The sequence below is a fragment of the Vespula pensylvanica genome, chromosome 4, assembly GCF_014466175.1.
Source record: "Vespula pensylvanica isolate Volc-1 chromosome 4, ASM1446617v1, whole genome shotgun sequence".
Classification (NCBI taxonomy): Eukaryota; Metazoa; Arthropoda; class Insecta; order Hymenoptera; family Vespidae; genus Vespula; species Vespula pensylvanica.
Genome location: NC_057688.1, coordinates 5,850,549 through 5,867,854, shown reverse-complemented (window position 1 = coordinate 5,867,854; position 17,306 = coordinate 5,850,549). Strand labels below are relative to the sequence as shown.

The 17,306-nt window shown below is 35.7% G+C and overlaps 1 protein-coding gene across 7 annotated transcripts in view; it reads right to left on the bottom strand.

Moving 5' to 3' along the window:
* Window positions 1–17,306, bottom strand: part of LOC122628314 — a 305,366-nt gene that overhangs the window by 273,532 nt on the left and 14,528 nt on the right. For 2 of the 7 annotated variants that reach the window (XM_043810494.1, XM_043810495.1), the window contains exon 1: window positions 8,707–9,045. The exons of 3 other annotated variants lie outside the window; for them this stretch is intronic. In XM_043810494.1, the coding sequence (XP_043666429.1) occupies window positions 8,707–8,878 (172 nt within the window). In that variant the 5' untranslated portion in view covers window positions 8,879–9,045. 2 more of the 7 variants (XM_043810497.1, XM_043810496.1) reach the window with 2 other exon arrangements.

Sequence of the window (17,306 nt, the reverse complement as noted above, 5' to 3'; positions counted from 1 at the left end):
GCTCGTCACGCGATAAAAATAAATTACCTTTCGCTATATAGATTAAAATTAAAAAGAAAAAAAAAAAAACGAAAAAAAAAAAACTAAAAGAATTATTCGTAAATATAGATCCCGGTCACGGCACGAACCTAACGCGAACACGACAAACGAGTAAGACAATGAGAATTGTCTATGATCGGTGTCAACAAAATATCTATACAGTTTTAATCGTCGGATCGATTAGATCATTTGTCAAGAAGAATAAAAATAAGAAAATTTTTATAAAAAAAAAAAAAAATATATATATATATATATACGGACTCGCAAGAATTCAAAACTTTTGCTAGGAACTCGACGTAAACATTACTTGAAAAATATCCTTATCCGTAGGGAACTTATTTACGCGAAAAGGGACGTCCCTGTCGTGCTGCAATGACAACGTGTTTACGTGCACACCCATAAAGCCACAACCCGTTACCTGCCCTTTTTTTCCATATAATTTTCTACCGTGGTTGAACGAGCTCTTTGCTGCATAAAAAAAGAAAAAGAGGAAAGAATGAAAGCAAAAAAAAAAAAGGAGGAAAGTACAAGGAACGGTCAAAGAAGAGGAGAAAGAAGAAGAAGAAAAAGAAGAAAAAGAAGACAAAAAAAAAAAAAGATCTTCCCTTACAGTTAGAAAACGGTCTTCGCGAATCGAACAACAATGTCGGTCGGTCGAGAAAGAAACTTCACCGTTATAAATTCGAAGACGAAACACAGCAGTGAGAAAAACGTTCTCGTCATTTTCGCCTGCTCGAACTTTATGGTGTACCAACGCAAAAAAAGGGTCCGAGTCTCACGTACTCTTAGCCCTATACACACACACACATACATCCTCTCTCTCTCTCTCTCTCTCTCTCTCTCTCTCTTTCTGTTCACCGTCATTATGGGAATGTAAAATGTTCTTCCCTTCAGCTCACTCACCTCCGATCTTTCGTCAGAACAGTGTTACGCGAACTTCCGTCGGTTCTCGTCTCATTTATTATCCCCGAGATCTCAAACAAGTCGTAGATATTTTGAATATTCGCAAAAACCAGAAAATTCGAAATTCCCTCGCAGACACTCTAATACCGTACTGACAAAAATTCTTTAATTCGATCGATACGCGTGTCACTTAATACAATAATAATAATTTATATCTCTTCGTGTTATCGCATAGAATTAATTTCTAGAACTAATAGCCGCCACTGTTTACTTACTTACACGCATCTGTTAGAACGTTAAAATGATTCATGAGATTTCTTTTTTATCCTCGTTAACACGTATTATACGTATGTAAATTAGTACATTAAGAGGCAATATTATTTCTTTGGGAATAAACAAAAGTTTAATGACACGAAAAATTTTAACATTGTCGTTCTCTCCATTTATCACTTAATCTTGAATTTTTCGTCCGTTTCGTTCATCAAATCTGAATCTTTCGACTCGGTGAACTGCGAGCTTTAATTAATTCACGAGAGTGCCGTCTAATACTCCAGTTCTCGTTACGTTTCGTCGGTAAAACGAGTCGAGTGACAAATGTTCTAGAAAAACTGTTTTTACGTAACCATTTCAACTCTGCTTGTGTGTTAACTGTGATTACATGTGTCCGTTGTATTTCTTGGAATGAATTGTGACGATCTATTATCAACGTAAGTATTACCATTAAAAATGAATAATAATTATACAAGAAGGAATTGTATATACGAAGATGTGCTTATCGTTTTAACAAAAATATTCTAATAGCTATTTGTCGTCTAACAAGTTTAAAACGACAAAATATCTTGAAACGTTTTATGCCGTATCCTTTCGTTTATTTAATATAATACAACGAATACTTCCATCTCATAAATTTCCTTAGCCGTTCTTATCTTTTTACCATTTCGCATATCGCACTGAATGTAATTAAATGTAATTAACTTGCTTATACGCATGTAAATTTCTACGAAAGCGTTCACGTTCAGTCTTGCTTAATTAATCGAGAAAGTTTTTTAAAATAGATACAGGTATCCTTATCAGTTGAAGTATTAAATAGAGAGAAAAAGAAAGATAGATAAAGAGAGAGAGAGAGAGAGAGAGAGAGAAACAAAGAGAGAGAAAGAGAGAGAGAGAGAGAGAGAGAGAACAGATGCAGTAAATGCGTTTACGTTGAAGTCCGTACGTTTTCGTTGAAGTCCGACATTTATTTCTAGGTATTCCTCCCTTCAACGAGCTTGGGAATTTTGTAACGATCGTTCGGATCTTCCACGGCAGCTGTCTGCATGAACGTGGATCCAGTAGACCATCCACCGAAAGAAGCCGAACGGAAAAGCAACTTCGTCGAAATTTCACCGAAATAAATTGGTAGGACGCACTGCGTGCAACTCGTACCGCGACGATATCCCAAAGCAAAATTAGCTTTGGTGCACTTTGTTGCTAAAAACATATTTCCTTACTTTACGAGACTCGCGTTGTCTCTTAAAAACAGTTGCGAACGTGTTGCGCCGCGAGCCATTGCGATTTTGCTGTTTGCCGAAAATATGCTCGGTGAAACGCGCGTCAACATTATCTATCCCGGCCCGAAAACAACTTTCATCTTGAATTTTCGAGTCTCTTATATATTCCAACTTTTATTCTTCGCGCGCCACTATTTCTTCACTTCTCATTTTATTTTTATCAAATTATATTTTGTATCGATTGTCTTCTAAAGAAAGAGAGAAAAAATATAGAAACAAATTTTATTCGCCAAGAAACGCGTGAAAGAGAAAAACGAACAATAAAGTTTCACGTAAATTTCAACATTGTAGAAATGTAGATATACAGATTAAATAAATAGCAACGAATCATTCGCACTGATATTTCCTGCTTCTACTTCGATCGAAGATGAAAAAAAAAAAAAAAGAAAAAGAAAACGAAATCAAGAGAAAAGAAATATTACCGACAAGCCCACTTAATTGATTTTACGAGTCACTAATGGGACTCCCACGAAAATCGTAGTTGAAAAAAAGAAAAAAAAAAAAACGGAAACAAAAAAAAAAAGAAAGAAAGGAAACACATTTGACTAGTATCTACCTAGTTAAACGAGAGAACCGACAATATCTTTATCGTTTTCGAATTTTCAAGCCAGTTTTAGATTGGACATCGTCGTGGTACTTTGTCAACAGGCCCGCACGCGTTTCATCGCTGAATGGAGAATGTCGTCCAATTAAAAATCTTCGCGGTCTTCTTCTTTCGGTGGACTGAGCAAAAAAAAAAAGAAAAAGAAAAAAGAGAGAAAGAAAGAAAAAAAAGAGGGAGAGAGAGAGAGAGAGAGAGAGAGAAGAAAAAAAGAAAAAAAGAAAAAAGAAATTTTGTCGGGCTTCGAGCTGATTGGCGGTGGATTAGAGTCGGCTTCTAAAACTTTGTTGAATAATCAAGGCGCGAGAAGCGTGTTGCGAGAAACGCGGGACACAGGTGGCCCATTTGTTCTTCGTCGGCTGGTTCGCGATAAAGAGGGCGGGCACCTCGTTAACGATTCTGGTTTTGCTACCTCGAGAAAGGATGCTGCATTCCCGCTCCATTCCATCTCTTCTACTTCTCGAACCTATCGTCTATATCGAATATATATATATATATATATATATATATATATATATATATATGTATGTATGTATGTATGTATGTATGTATGTATATATATAGCCCAATCACCTATCTCCTTTCTTCGTCTCTTCTCTTCTCTTTCTCTCTCTTTCTATCTCTTTCTGTTCACGTTGTTCTTGTCTCGCCCTTCTCAGTTATTACAGGCCGTTTGCGCAGAAATGGAGCGGCGAGTGGAATTAGTCCGAGCTTATATTATATCATGGCGAACGAAATTCTCTTTCCGAACCACAGAACCATTTATGTATCGTCCCTTTTGCCGAACGAATCTTCTTCTCGTTAGACTTCTTTATCGTCGCTGATTAGAGACGTTCGAAAAGTTCGTTCCTCAGTTTGTCATCGAAATTATTTCAAATTATTACGCATATCTCGAGTCCACGTATACACGCGTACTTTAGAATATTATTTGCTGTATAAATAACATTGTTCGTGGAAAGAAATATTTCTTTTTAACAAATTGGATATTACACGTTATACGTGCCGATAGAATGGAATACGTCGCGATGGTTTAAGTAAAAGAAAAAAAAAAAAAAATAAAGAAAAGAAAAGAAAAGAAAAGAAAATGGGGAGATAAAAAAAGTATTTGTTAAAATATCCGACGATAAAAATAATTTTATTAGATTCCGATTCAGAACGTAAATCCTTTTTCTCAAAATTCGCTTGCTAAGCGATATTCCAGATACTAAGTATCTACTCTCGTTTCATTACACCCCGTTCGACAGAGTACTCAAACAGATTTTCTACTTTTTCGAACTTTATATATATATATATATCCCTTGGAGGAGCAACTACGACCTTCGTCCTTCGAAATACTTTTCTCAACGAATTTCAAAGATATCTTTTTTTCTTTCTTTCTCTTTTATTTTGATCCTTTTCTTTTCCAAAGTTGATATTCATTTTTTTAGAGTTCAACGTTAGAGCGTCACTAACACTCGTGTATATATATATATATATGTGTGTGTGTGTGTGTGTGTGTGTGTACGCCGAACGCGAATATAAATTCTCAAGTGCCTTTAAGCTTTACAAGTTCCAAAGAGAGGTAGCAGTGGAATGTCGTTCGACCCGATCTCGAAAGTTCCGTACCACTAGCTGAAGCTTTTATAAGAGCTAGACGAAAAGTTCAACCGAACCTTTATATAGGTAACAACTTATCTAGACTGGCTCCGCGTCAGCGAGCCAAAGGATATTACAGGACCTATAAAACATGGCTAAGCACTTTAAATTAGAAAACTTACACCTCGCTTACAAATTCGTTCGAACTTCGCGATAGTAAAAATCTTAGAGGAATCGACACCTACATACACGAACATTTATATTTCAACGTTACTTCTTCCGTTTGAGATACTTATGAATTCAAGGGAAAAAAGAAAGAAAGAAAGAAAGAAAGAAAGAAAGAAAGAAAATGAAAAGAAAAGGAAGCAAAAGGGAAAAAAGAAACCAATGAAAAAATATATCTCAGATATGAGAGAAAAAATATTTCAAGAATTTATCTCCAAGGTAAATTATCATTTGGGTCAAACTTTCGACTCGCGAAAGAATATATGTCACGAAAACTTGTATTCTCCTTAATTTTGTCTCGTAATAAGACGATTGCCTCATGGCCGAGAGTAAGAGAAACTTTTCCGAGAAATATTCTCTCTCTGTCTCTCTCTCTCTCTCTCTCTCTCTCTCTTTCTCTCTCCCTCTCTCTTCCTCTTTACAAAGGCGGAGCCAAAGGGATGCCTTTCGCCCGGGCTTCGACGTGATGCGCGCGCGCGCGCGCTCACTCGCATACACGCCGACAGCCATGCTCAGAAACTTTTGAGAACCGAACGAAGCAAGTACCGACGCGACATTTTACTTCTCTTTCTTTATTTTTCTTTATTTCTATCTCTCTTTTTCTCTCTCTCACTCCTCCTTCCTTCATTTCTTTCTCACGGAACTTGTAAAATTTAAAAGCACTTTGGAATTCGCATCTACAAACATACCACGGTGAAAACATCAAAGAAAAAACGAGAGAAAGAGTTGTTCGGTAAAACCTACGTTCGGATTTTGCGTTTTCTTCTTCTCCTTTTTTCTTTTTTTTTTTTTTTTCTTTTTACTTTTTTTTTGTCTTCCTTTCTATCGACTTTTGCGAACGGCCAACGAGACGACGAAAAAGAAAGAAAAAAGAAAAATGTAGCGGACTGCGATAACGTCGTCGTTTTTGTTCTCTCTTCGCAATCGAAGATTTTATTATTCAATAATCCGAATTTGGATATTTATTATCTTTATTCGAATGTTCGAATGCCCGTTTATAAATGTTTTATTACATCTGGATATACTTTCGACGAGGCTTCTTTATGCTTGAAGACTATATTAAAGAGGAACGAGAGAAACGGAAAGGAAGAAAACAAACACAGCGGACAAAAAGATCAATTATTAACGAAGCAGATATTACGCAGACAAATTAATCATATAGATCTATCGTTGAAAGGATTCGCGAGGATATCGTTTAAAAATGTACGAAGCTCGAAAGTAGAGAGCTCGTAAATTTCACGACGGGATTAATTTTCAAGGAGTAAATGAGACGAACCAATGAAGGAGAAAATAGCATGTGGATTAGCCAACGGCGCCAGTTTCTATTCGCAATTTTAACTTTCCTATCGATTCCTTTTTTTCCTATCCTCGCGTTTGACGTTTCTCTGAATTATGATATAAAATAATAATAAGACGTTATTAATTTTAAAAAGATAGAAATAATTCTCGATTCTTCGAATTAAATTAAACGTAAACGATCAAGCAAAATTACTTTTTTTTATCTATTTGTTTCTGTATTTGTTATTAACCTTTTAGCTCAGAATCCTCGTGTTTTAATAAAATAATTGATCTAATATTAGTCCTCACTTCGTGTTTATAATGATTTTATTTCTCTTGTATCATATTATGCTGTCAGAGATGACGATTTGGTACGAATATGACGAAAATAATGAGATGCAAGTGCAAGCTCTAAATAAGAGGAAAAGATATATATATATATATATATACACATATATACATACATATCAGCGTGTGTGTGTATATATGTGTATATATATATACAAGAGGATGTCTATTCTATCGACCAGGCTTGCGACGCGCGCATGACAACACGCTCGATCGTAGAGAAGACTATCATGGCGACGGTGCGAGATAACCTCGAGCTCTTTCGAACGTTTTATCCAGTTACTATACTTTCTAAGATTTAACTGGTGATTTGCGGAGTATGTCTATTGGTGTTGAAACGATCAGAGAACGAGTAATACCTACTTACTCGAACCGTGTTTTACAGGTAAGTCGACGTATTTTCTGTCGTTTCCTCGAACGTAACGACAATATTTCTGATAATTCATCGAGCTGAAAGAGAGACATAGAAAGTCTATAAAAAAAAAAAAAAAAAATAAAAAGGAAAAAATGTTGATAGGAGAATAAAATTTTTTGCTTAAGTAAATTCTTGTTGTTCGCATTGATCAAATAATTACAATATCCATACGATCTCCGTAAAAATAACGTTTCACGACATTCGCCATAAATTCCAAACTAGATTACTATGATTCCTCTCTAAGCTTTGGATTAGGCAAACGTAAAAATCTGCGAAAGAATAAATAGAAAAATTATTTACGCGTATGTCTAAGCGATACTCAGACGTAGACAAATAGCGACGCTTGTTTGTTCGCGATGTAGCTGAAAATAGACTATTTATGAGGGTGTCTTAATACCTATAAAGAAGCCTACCATGCGGCCAATTGCGACATGGCTTTCCGCGAATAGACTTCATTGATCACAAATTATCCGTAATTCCGACGAAAAAGAAAGATAGCAACTAAATCGTCGTATCTACTTAAATATACTTAATACCATTTATCAATACTATTTATCAATAGTATTAATAAATATTTAAATCTACTACGATAATTCTACAAACTTCTCTGTTGAGAAGTATAATTTAATTAAATAATAATTAATAGTAAACGTTTAAACGTTTCCTGGATCGTCCTTTATGAAGGAAGTTCTTCATATTATTTTTTTTTTCTTTTTAATAATAAAATCATCGACCGACACAGTAATTCGATAAATTTATAGCCAGTAAACTATCATAATCTCAATGATCCGTAAAATTTGTTATTTCTCTTCCGTTTACGTTGATTCGACTCGAGTCCATCGTTAAATTCTTCCGACTAAAAAAATGTTTCGTGCTAACGAAAGAAAGAAAAAACGAAAAGAAGAAGGGAAACAAAAACGAGAGAGAAAAAAAAAGGGAAGAAGAAAAAAGAAAAGTTGCCTCGATCGAAGTGAAATCGAAGTGAAATGATTTCCTTATCATTACGAAGCACTTCACGCATTTCACTTCACACAAGTATATATAGCTATTATCTTTCTGCTAGATAATCTCCATCTCTCTCTCTCTCTCTCTCTCTCTCTCTCTCTCTTTTTTGTTTTAAATAAATATCAGAAACACGTAACATATAAACCTGACCAAACGAAACGAAAGTTTACGTTTCGTCGTTCGGATATCGTGAGAAGAAAGCTTTGTTCTTAAAAAAAGTTATATCCTGCTGGACTTAACAAGAAGAAAACAACGAAGGATAGGCGATAGGTAATCAGAGGAGAAAGAGAGAGAGAGAGAGAGAAAGTTCAAACGAATTAAATTGGAAAGGACCGAATAGCACGCAGATCTAAGTAGAGAAACGTTCGTGTATATATATATATACCTAAGTTCATAGAGAAAGATAAACGATACGTCAGAACTTTGGCTAGTCATCAACAAAATAGTCTCTCTCTCTCTCTCTCTCTCTCTTTTTCTCTCTATCTCTTATTTTCGCTCGGATTCGAAGGTTGCTTTTCATGGACATAACCTTTACGCTATTATCCAATAAGAATGAAAGAGAAAAAGAGAGAGAAAGAGAGAAATGTGGTAACTCACTTTTGGCTTTCTTCCTCTTCGCGAAGTGTATTAGATTGGCTTCGAGATACGTGACCTCGCTCGAGAATCAAGCTCATTCCCAACATTCTCTACTCTTCACTTCGATCCTTCACAAACCCCACCCCAAAGAGCCCTCTTCATCTCATCCTCCTCTCTTCGTCATTTCCTACCGTTCCTTGCCACCTCCCACGTCGACACTACGTCCTGCACGAAACTAACTTTCCAGGAACGTACCTCCTTCCTCCCCTCTCTCCTATTCTTTCTTCGCCATCCTCTTTTTTTTTTACTATTTACTTCCTTCCTTCCTTCCTTCCTTCCTTCCTTCCATCGCGACCTTTTCATTCTCCAATGTTTTTCACTTCTTCAATATCCCAAACAGATCTTCGAATCCTGTTTACATTATTTTCTATCTCGCGTATATCACAAACATTCGAATTCGCCTATTCGAAAACGAGACAATTTTCTATCGTCAATTTTAACGAATCGATGTTTGATTTGTCATCGTGATTACGATCGTATCTGCGTTGATATTAAATATCTATTTTTCTTTCTTTTTTTTTCCTTTTTTCTTTTTTCTCAATTACTATCTATAGAGAATTGATAGAAAAGTTAGTAAAAATTTTATAACAGAAGTTCGAATTAAATTTCTCGAAAGAGTTTTTCCAATTTTCTTTTATATAAGCTTGATAATAGAAGATAGACAAAGAAAGAGAAGTAGAGAAAGAGAAATAGAGAGAGAGAGAGAGAGAGAGAGAGACAGACAGACAGACGGAGAAAAAGAGAAAGAAAGAAAGAGAGAGAGAGAAAGTAAACGCAGATCAGTGAAGTAGAAAGAAGAAAGGATTAGATAAAAATGGGGGAAAGGAAGCTTCGTGTCATCGAATTCAGCAGTCCGATCAGAGTTCCGAGATGGTTATAAAAGTTTTCTGCAGCTCGATTTTACGTATGTATATATATATATACATATGTATGTATGTATATATATATAAGTATACTCATAGATACGATGCGTATATATGTATGTAGACGAGGTATCGAATACGCGTATTACCTAGACTGGAACAAACTCGTTTCCAATGTGTTCACCTTGGTCTTCTTCTTCCTTCTCATCCTCATCCTCATCCTCATCCTCATCCTCATCCTCATCCTCATCCTCCTAAAGGGAGAAAAGAGAAAGAGAGAAAAGCCAAAGAGCAATTCCTATTCCAACGACTTTCCGTAAAAACGTCTCATATCGTGAAACATTGTTAAATATATTACGGTCTTGCCATCTCGTATACCACCACCACTACTACTACTACTACTACTACTCTACTATTACTACTACACTACTGCTACTGCTACTACTACTACTACTACTACTATCAACATCATGTAATACATATGTATGTAAAGACGAAGTGAGAAAGAGAGAGAGAGAGAGAGAGAGAGAGACGCCATGATAGAAGATCACGTGCCTACAGAATTTTACAGTCTCCACGTTGATCAGAGTCTAGACTATCGTCTTCGTGATCCGGAATCCTTTCGGTCTTTCTTCTCGAACGGAATATCTAGAAGGGGCGTGAAGTTTGAAGATGCGAGAGATGCACCGCCTTTCCCACACCAGTCAGAGAGTCTTAAGTTCAAGCGTGATATTCAACTCGATGAGAACACAAGAAGACATCGATCCTTAGAACCTACGTATGCATATATGTATCTACTTTAAATACGTCCTATATGTCTAATCAAAAAAAAAAATATATATATATATATATATATATATATATATGATAAATTAAACATTTACAAAAATAATCGTATTGTTTAATCGGTCAAAATATCGGATAATTTAGATACTTGCATGATTTTCCTTTTTTCTATTCTTTTTCCAAAAATACGTTCAACGCGATTGTGCAGTAATAACTATGATAACTGAGTATATATTTTGAGAATAATATTTTGAAAATGGAACTATCTGCCTATATAAAATAAAGTTAGACACTTTTCTTAAATAAAGAGAACAAACAAACAAAAAAACAGAGAAGAAATAAAAGAACTTTTCTCTAATTTATTTATTACACCTCCTGATAAATCAAAGTTCTTCGCGAATACTTTGTTTTTGGGGAAAATAAGTAGATAAGTATCCTTGGTTCGAGACGAAAAATTTGTCGACCGTCTTAGACTTCACATTCTCGTAGCTTCGCGTAGACATCGTAGTCTTCTCTTTTTAGTGCATCAGTCCCTATCTCTCGTTTCTCATTTTGTGACTTTCCCCCTACTCTACTCTACTCTACTCTACTCTAGTCTACTCTTACATCTCGTCCTTGTCTACTTCTTCTTTTTCTTCTTCTTCTTCTTCGTCTTCTTCTTCTTCTTCTTCTTCCTCCTCTACTTCGTTTCATAGATATCTTTACATTTTCACAACCTCCTCCCAAGTTTTCATGTCTTTTCCCTCAAATATATATCTATATCTATATCTATATATATATATATATATATATATATATATATATACATACACACACACATACATATCTTTGCACGAAGTTCCCTTCGGTCGTTCCTGCAACTTCGCTCTAATGAGACTTCAACGTTCGCCGTCATCCTGATAGTCACACACAAATGCACGTAACTTACATACCTACGAATAACGTACCTACTCTAGTCTATCCGACATCCTCCGGATAAATCCTCTAACGCGTAAGACTTCTCATGGTAACGTACGTGAAGCTATATGTACTTACATACACGTATATATACACGTGCATACTTACACACATACGTAAAATCTTGTAAGAGAACGCGGAAAGAGAAAAGAGAAAGAGAGGAAACGAGAGAGAGAGAGAGAGAGAGAGAGAGAGAGAGAGAGAGAAAGAGAGAGAGATTGTAGAAGTTCGTCGGCGATATTCCAACAACGATTTCAACCAACCCATCCTTACAATCGTGTACCTACAAACGTACTCGCCTTAGCAAGAAGAACCCTTTTACGTGTCCAATCTTCCTCCGTCGTTCCTTCGGTGAAGGAGAAATAACAATTTCGTTGTTGGAACGCCTTGAGAAAACTTAACGCTTAACCGCGCTTGCCCGTTTTCTAGTAAGCTTTTCGACTTTCTTCCGAATCGGAAAGCTCGATCTCCTTTTCGTGCTTCTTTCGTACGAGTAGGACGAGAACGTTTGGAAAATAGGAAGATGACCTCGTAAAATTGGAGCTACGCTGAAGATATTTCTCTTGGTTGGTTGGTTGGTTGGTTGGTTGGTTGGTTGGTTGGTTGGTTTTGTTGGTTGGTTGGTTGGTTGGTGGATAGGTAGGTATATATATAGATAGGTAGCTAGATATAGAGTATATCGGAAGCTCGCTATTTATCCCGTCGAACGACTCAAGTCATATACCGTTATTTCATAACTCCGTAAGACATAATAGATCTCTGACTTCCTCCCAAAATTGCATCCGTCTCGTGGACCGCTCGTTAACTTGACCGGAGGATGGGATTTTATTCTTCGCGAAATGATATTAAAAGTTTTCGAGCAATATAAGAAAGAAAGAAAGAAAGAAAAAGAGAAAGAAAGAGAGAGAGAGAGAGAGAGAGAGAGAGAGAGAGAGAGAGAGAGAGAGAGAGAGAAAGGGAAGAAAATCATGAAAAAGGGAAATAACATAACGAATATCATTTCGTGCTTGTAACAGACTAAGATGTCGCATTGAACATCGTAATGGCGTAATGGCGTACGAAGAGGAGGACGATTACCATAGAAATGTCTCGGCTTTTAATGACATGCGTATTATATATATCTATATATATACACACGCACACACTCTTCTCTATATTTTAAAAAGATACGAAACGTAATGGATTCCATACGATCAAAATCTGAACGAACGAGCCTTACAAGCAATGAATTCGTCCTAGACTTTCATAACTTTGATCGACCAACGAGAATAACGAAGGACAATGTTGCATGGACTAGCTCTTGCGGGAGCACCTAAAGAAAATAAACTGTAATAAAATGGTCCATGTAAAATGGCGAGCCTCAAGTGAAATAACGTTTAAGCATCTAGCTAGCTGGCCTAGGCTTGATAAAGATTTCTCGCGTGGACATAAACATCGGGCGTCGCGAACCTAACGCATGGTCATCCACGAATGAGCGTAAAGATCGCTCTTTACGATATCGTCGTGCCGGATTTTGCGCGCGCGTATGCACGCTCATATTCAATGTGGTTATCTTTGTAGACATGGTTAATTGAGAAGTCAACTATTTACATATATAATCCTTCGAGTACCAATGCATTTAATTTACGTATCTCTTGCATAGTTATATTGTTCATTTCTTTATTTCTTTTCTTCTTCTCTTTTTGCTTTTGTTATGCTTATACTTTCTCGTTTCTATTGCTTTTTCCAGTATTAATTTTTTTTATATCTGTTCTATTCCTTATCTTCTACGTCTTCTTCATCTTTTTCTTTTTCTTTTTCTTTTTCTTTTTCTTTTTCTTTTTCCGACGCTACGTAGAAAACGAACGAGTTCCGAGCCGACGGATACGAGCCGACGAGACGCTTCGATTCCATCGTCTTTTTAAAATTTTTTATTCCGATATTTCTTTTCAAAGAAGAAAAAAATATAAAGTTCTTTTTCTTTCTTATTAATAAAGGAGTATTGAGATATATTTATTATCGTCTTAACCGTAGCTGGAAAATATTTTCTTTTGTTATATTTTCTCGATCGATAATAGATAGGAGAAGTTTCGTTCAAGATGGAGAACAAACGTGAAAAGAAAATGGAACGAACTACGGCAAGTCTATATATATGTATGTATGTATGTATGTATGTATGTATGTATGTATGTATGTATGTATGTATAACGAATAACAGCAAGATTGGTATGATCTAATCATGGAATCTACTTCATAGAGCCCTGAACAAAGCAAACTGAACAACCTTCGTTCGTAAGATGATCTTGGAGGGAAGAGAAAGACGAGAATCCAATCAAAACCGAATAGAAGAGGCCATCGAATATCCGACTACGTTTGCCTTCTGCGAAGCAATTATCCCTTTTGCTAAGAACGGTCTTAAGGACGTAATTAATCTCCTTGGCAATCAACGTTAACAACACTATGAACATTACTCGTTCCAAGTAGTTATACCAATTAGCACTTTTGCGATGATTTTATCCTTTTACGAAGTAAATATATACGTTTCCTAGTATTTCTGTTGTAACATATAAATAATCACGATATAATGAGTATGATATACTTATGATACTATATGAGTCACAATACATATGTGTATATATATATATATATATGTATGTATATATGTATATATGTATTACCTTTACGTACTTAATTAACGCAATTATCAATAATAAAATATATATGTAGTTATAATCAACTCAATATACATAGATTACATATATTATTTTAACACACTTTTTGACTTATCTCTCGAATAATATTAATACTCCAAACGTGACTTCAATAATATCCCTTAAAGTTTCATTAATACAACACACAGAAAATCTCCGAAGAATACGAAACGATACGTGTCGGTCTTCTTCCAACAAGAGACTGCTCTCGCTTCGGTAGTTTACTTTAGGTATAAACACAACGGTTCGGCGGGTAAACGACGAGGTGACGTAGAAAAAAAAAGAGAAAGAGAGAGAGAAAGAGAAAGAAAAAAAAAAGGGTTTACCTATTTTTTGCGCATACGAGCTATTCGAAGAAAAGAAGAGAACGAACGAACGAACGAACGAACGAATGAACGAACGAATGGTTGACCTTTCGGCAAGACTCTAGTTTTTATGCAAAGCCCTTTTGGACAAATGGAAAGCAGATTTTTCGAATATTCCCTACGTACCTACGTAGAAAAATATCTACGTTGGAAAGAGGACCGGCAAAAAAATTTCTTACGTCGGTTTAAAACGACTAGGAGACGAATTTCTTTTTCTTTTTTGTTTCTCTCGTTTTTTTTTTGTCCGTGTGTTCTCTTTTCTTTCCTTTTTCTTTCTGTCGAAAGAAAAGAAAGAAAGAACATAGAAAAGAAAGAAAGAAAGAAAAAAAAAAAAACAGAAATTTGTTGGAAAGAAACCTCGTCCTTTTTCCGATATCGACCGAGAGAGGCAAAGAAAAAAAAAACGATACGAATAAATGGAAACCGAGATAAAGCAAAATGAAAAAAGGGGGAGAACGAGGGAGGACTATGTAGGTGGACAGATAACCGGAAAATCGTTCGATCTTCAACTAGAAAGAAGAAACCTTTGCAAAGAGTTTGTCCCTATAAATGAAGAGGAAAATTCTACTGTTAGTGCCCTCGCCTCGTCTCGGAAGCATTATCGTAGATTGGTTTTTTTCATCGAACTTCTCCGAGTAAGAGATAGGTAAGTTTTCTTCCAAGATTGAAAAGCATTTACATGGAAATGAGGATTTATAAGAAACTCTCGATGTTTAGATAGATATTTAAATGGATACATGATCGATTTATTAATCGCGTTATTTTAAAGTTAATGTGAAAAAAATATCTTATTTCTCTTTCTCTCTCTCTCTCTCTCTCTGTTTTTTTTTTTTAAGTTAAGATTAGGATGATTTATTAAAATGTCTTATACTTGTTCCGATAATCCTTTGTTAACCTCCTTCGTAATATAATATTCATAAACGCATGATTATTCGAACGCACGATTATTATAAATTAACATGTATCCAATACACGGCAATGTAAAAGTTTCTAAATGATCTTCAAAATTAATTAGATATATCCTTTTTTCCAAACTTTCCTTGTTAAAAGATTAACCTAGGATTAACTTTCGGCCGAAGCATGTAATGAGTTCAAAGTTGATAATCATTCTCGTGTAAAAAAAAAAATTATCTCTGTTTGGCAAAAGAAAGATATAAAAGAAAGGATTGGAAAATGAAATTCGTCGAGATATTATTCTCGTGTTATCGAACGAACATGAGATCTCAAGTTCCCGAAGGGGTTATATATCTCGAAAGGAAAGACGAGTTGCATGTATAGTCCGACTTATCGGAGAAATTTAAGTCGTCGTGAAGGGTACAATGTTGCATCCGCAGTGGTCGTTCGTTCGTTCGTTCGTTCGTTCGTTCGTTCGTTCGTTCATACGTTCGTTCGTTCGCTTGCATTCGTGAGAGTAAATTTCGCGACGGAAGCGACGGAAGGACCATGGTCGCAATAAAAGACGAAGCGTGCAGAGGGAGAAAGCCTTGTAAACAGAGAGAAACACCAAGTTCTAAGCGAATAGGAGCGAACGGCAAGGCGAAAACGGACGAGCATGTAAACGCGAACCCTGTTTATACGACATTCTTTGTATGCGTTCTCTCTGTCTCTCTTTCTCTCTCTATAGATAGTATATGTTCTATGTATTTACTTGTATTATGTGTGTGTATACGTGTATGTGTATGTGTGAATGTAGGTATTTGAAATGCACTCGGTGTCATCCTCTGCACATAGAAACTCCTGCGAGCTTCAGTGGTCTTCAAACTTCATCAAATTATTCGTCCAACTAAGTAAACTAATTCTCCATTACATACTAAGAGCGAGAGAGCGAGCGAGAGAGAGAGAGAGAGAGAGAGAAAGAGAGAATCGTTTCGAAATACGAGATCTAACTTTGTTTTACAACAAATTAGGATATATTCTTGTCGAATCGTTGCGTTAAATATAGACGTGAAGTATTTTGCAACTAACAACTAACGATAGTGAGTTCTTTTCTTTCCTTTAAATCCATTCGATTATTAATTTTACGACGATAACGTCGTAATCAAGTACATATCATTATTTTTTAAATAGATCGACGAGTTATAAAAGAAAAAAATAAAGAAATAAGAAATTCCGTCGAAAACATTTTCTTGAAAAAAAAAAATGTTATATCGACGATCACTGGTATTTCAGGGTAACCAAACAAAAAAAAAAAAAAAAGAAGAAAAGAAGAAAGAAACGAGCAAAAAAAAAACAGAAAAATAGGGCGTATGTTGCGTTTCGGATTATTCATGCCGGGAGAAAAATATTTCATGCGAGCCGACGGCGTCTAGCTTACATTTTGGTTGGATTATGCACCGAGGACATTGTACCGGCTAAAATCGTCCGGCTATCAAAACTTGGCTCGCTTCGAGCTCCAGTGCACGTCATCGACATCGTTCGCCATTCTACAAGTAGTAGTGGTAGTAGTGAGATGGAGCCGAGGGAGGAGTAAATAGGGGGTGGCGAAAACGTATACAAGTATAGGGCTTACATACACGCATGGTATGCTATCACGAAGCATCTTCTTTTTTCTTTTCTCTTCCTTTTTTTTTTTTTTCTTTTTTGTGGCTTTCAACATTTTAGAAGAAGAGGAGGATATTCTAGTGCAAGAGAGAAGTAGATTTCGATTTTCGATAGGTATCGATAGGTATAGATTGCATTTAACACAGCTGCATTTCTTCTCCCTACAATTCCATCCGAAGCTTCGAATTCACTTCGTTTTATTAGACTAATCTGCCTTACGATTATTTTTTTTTTTTCCTTTTTCTTTCTTTTTTAGAATCGATTTTACGAACAGGAATTATTTATAAATTCCAATAAGAAATCCTGCAAAAAATGTACGCGATATTTCCCTACGTATCGATCGTTAAAAATAAATTTTCAAGATTAAACATTTCTCGGGACTGTAAAAGAAAAGTCGAATAAAATAAAAAAGAAAAATGAGAAGCAATTATAAGAAAAAAAATTACACGGGACTTGGTCGCGATTCAATTTCGAGTAGTCCTTCTTTCTATCGAATTAACTCGCTATCTAGATCGACTCTTTATCTTTC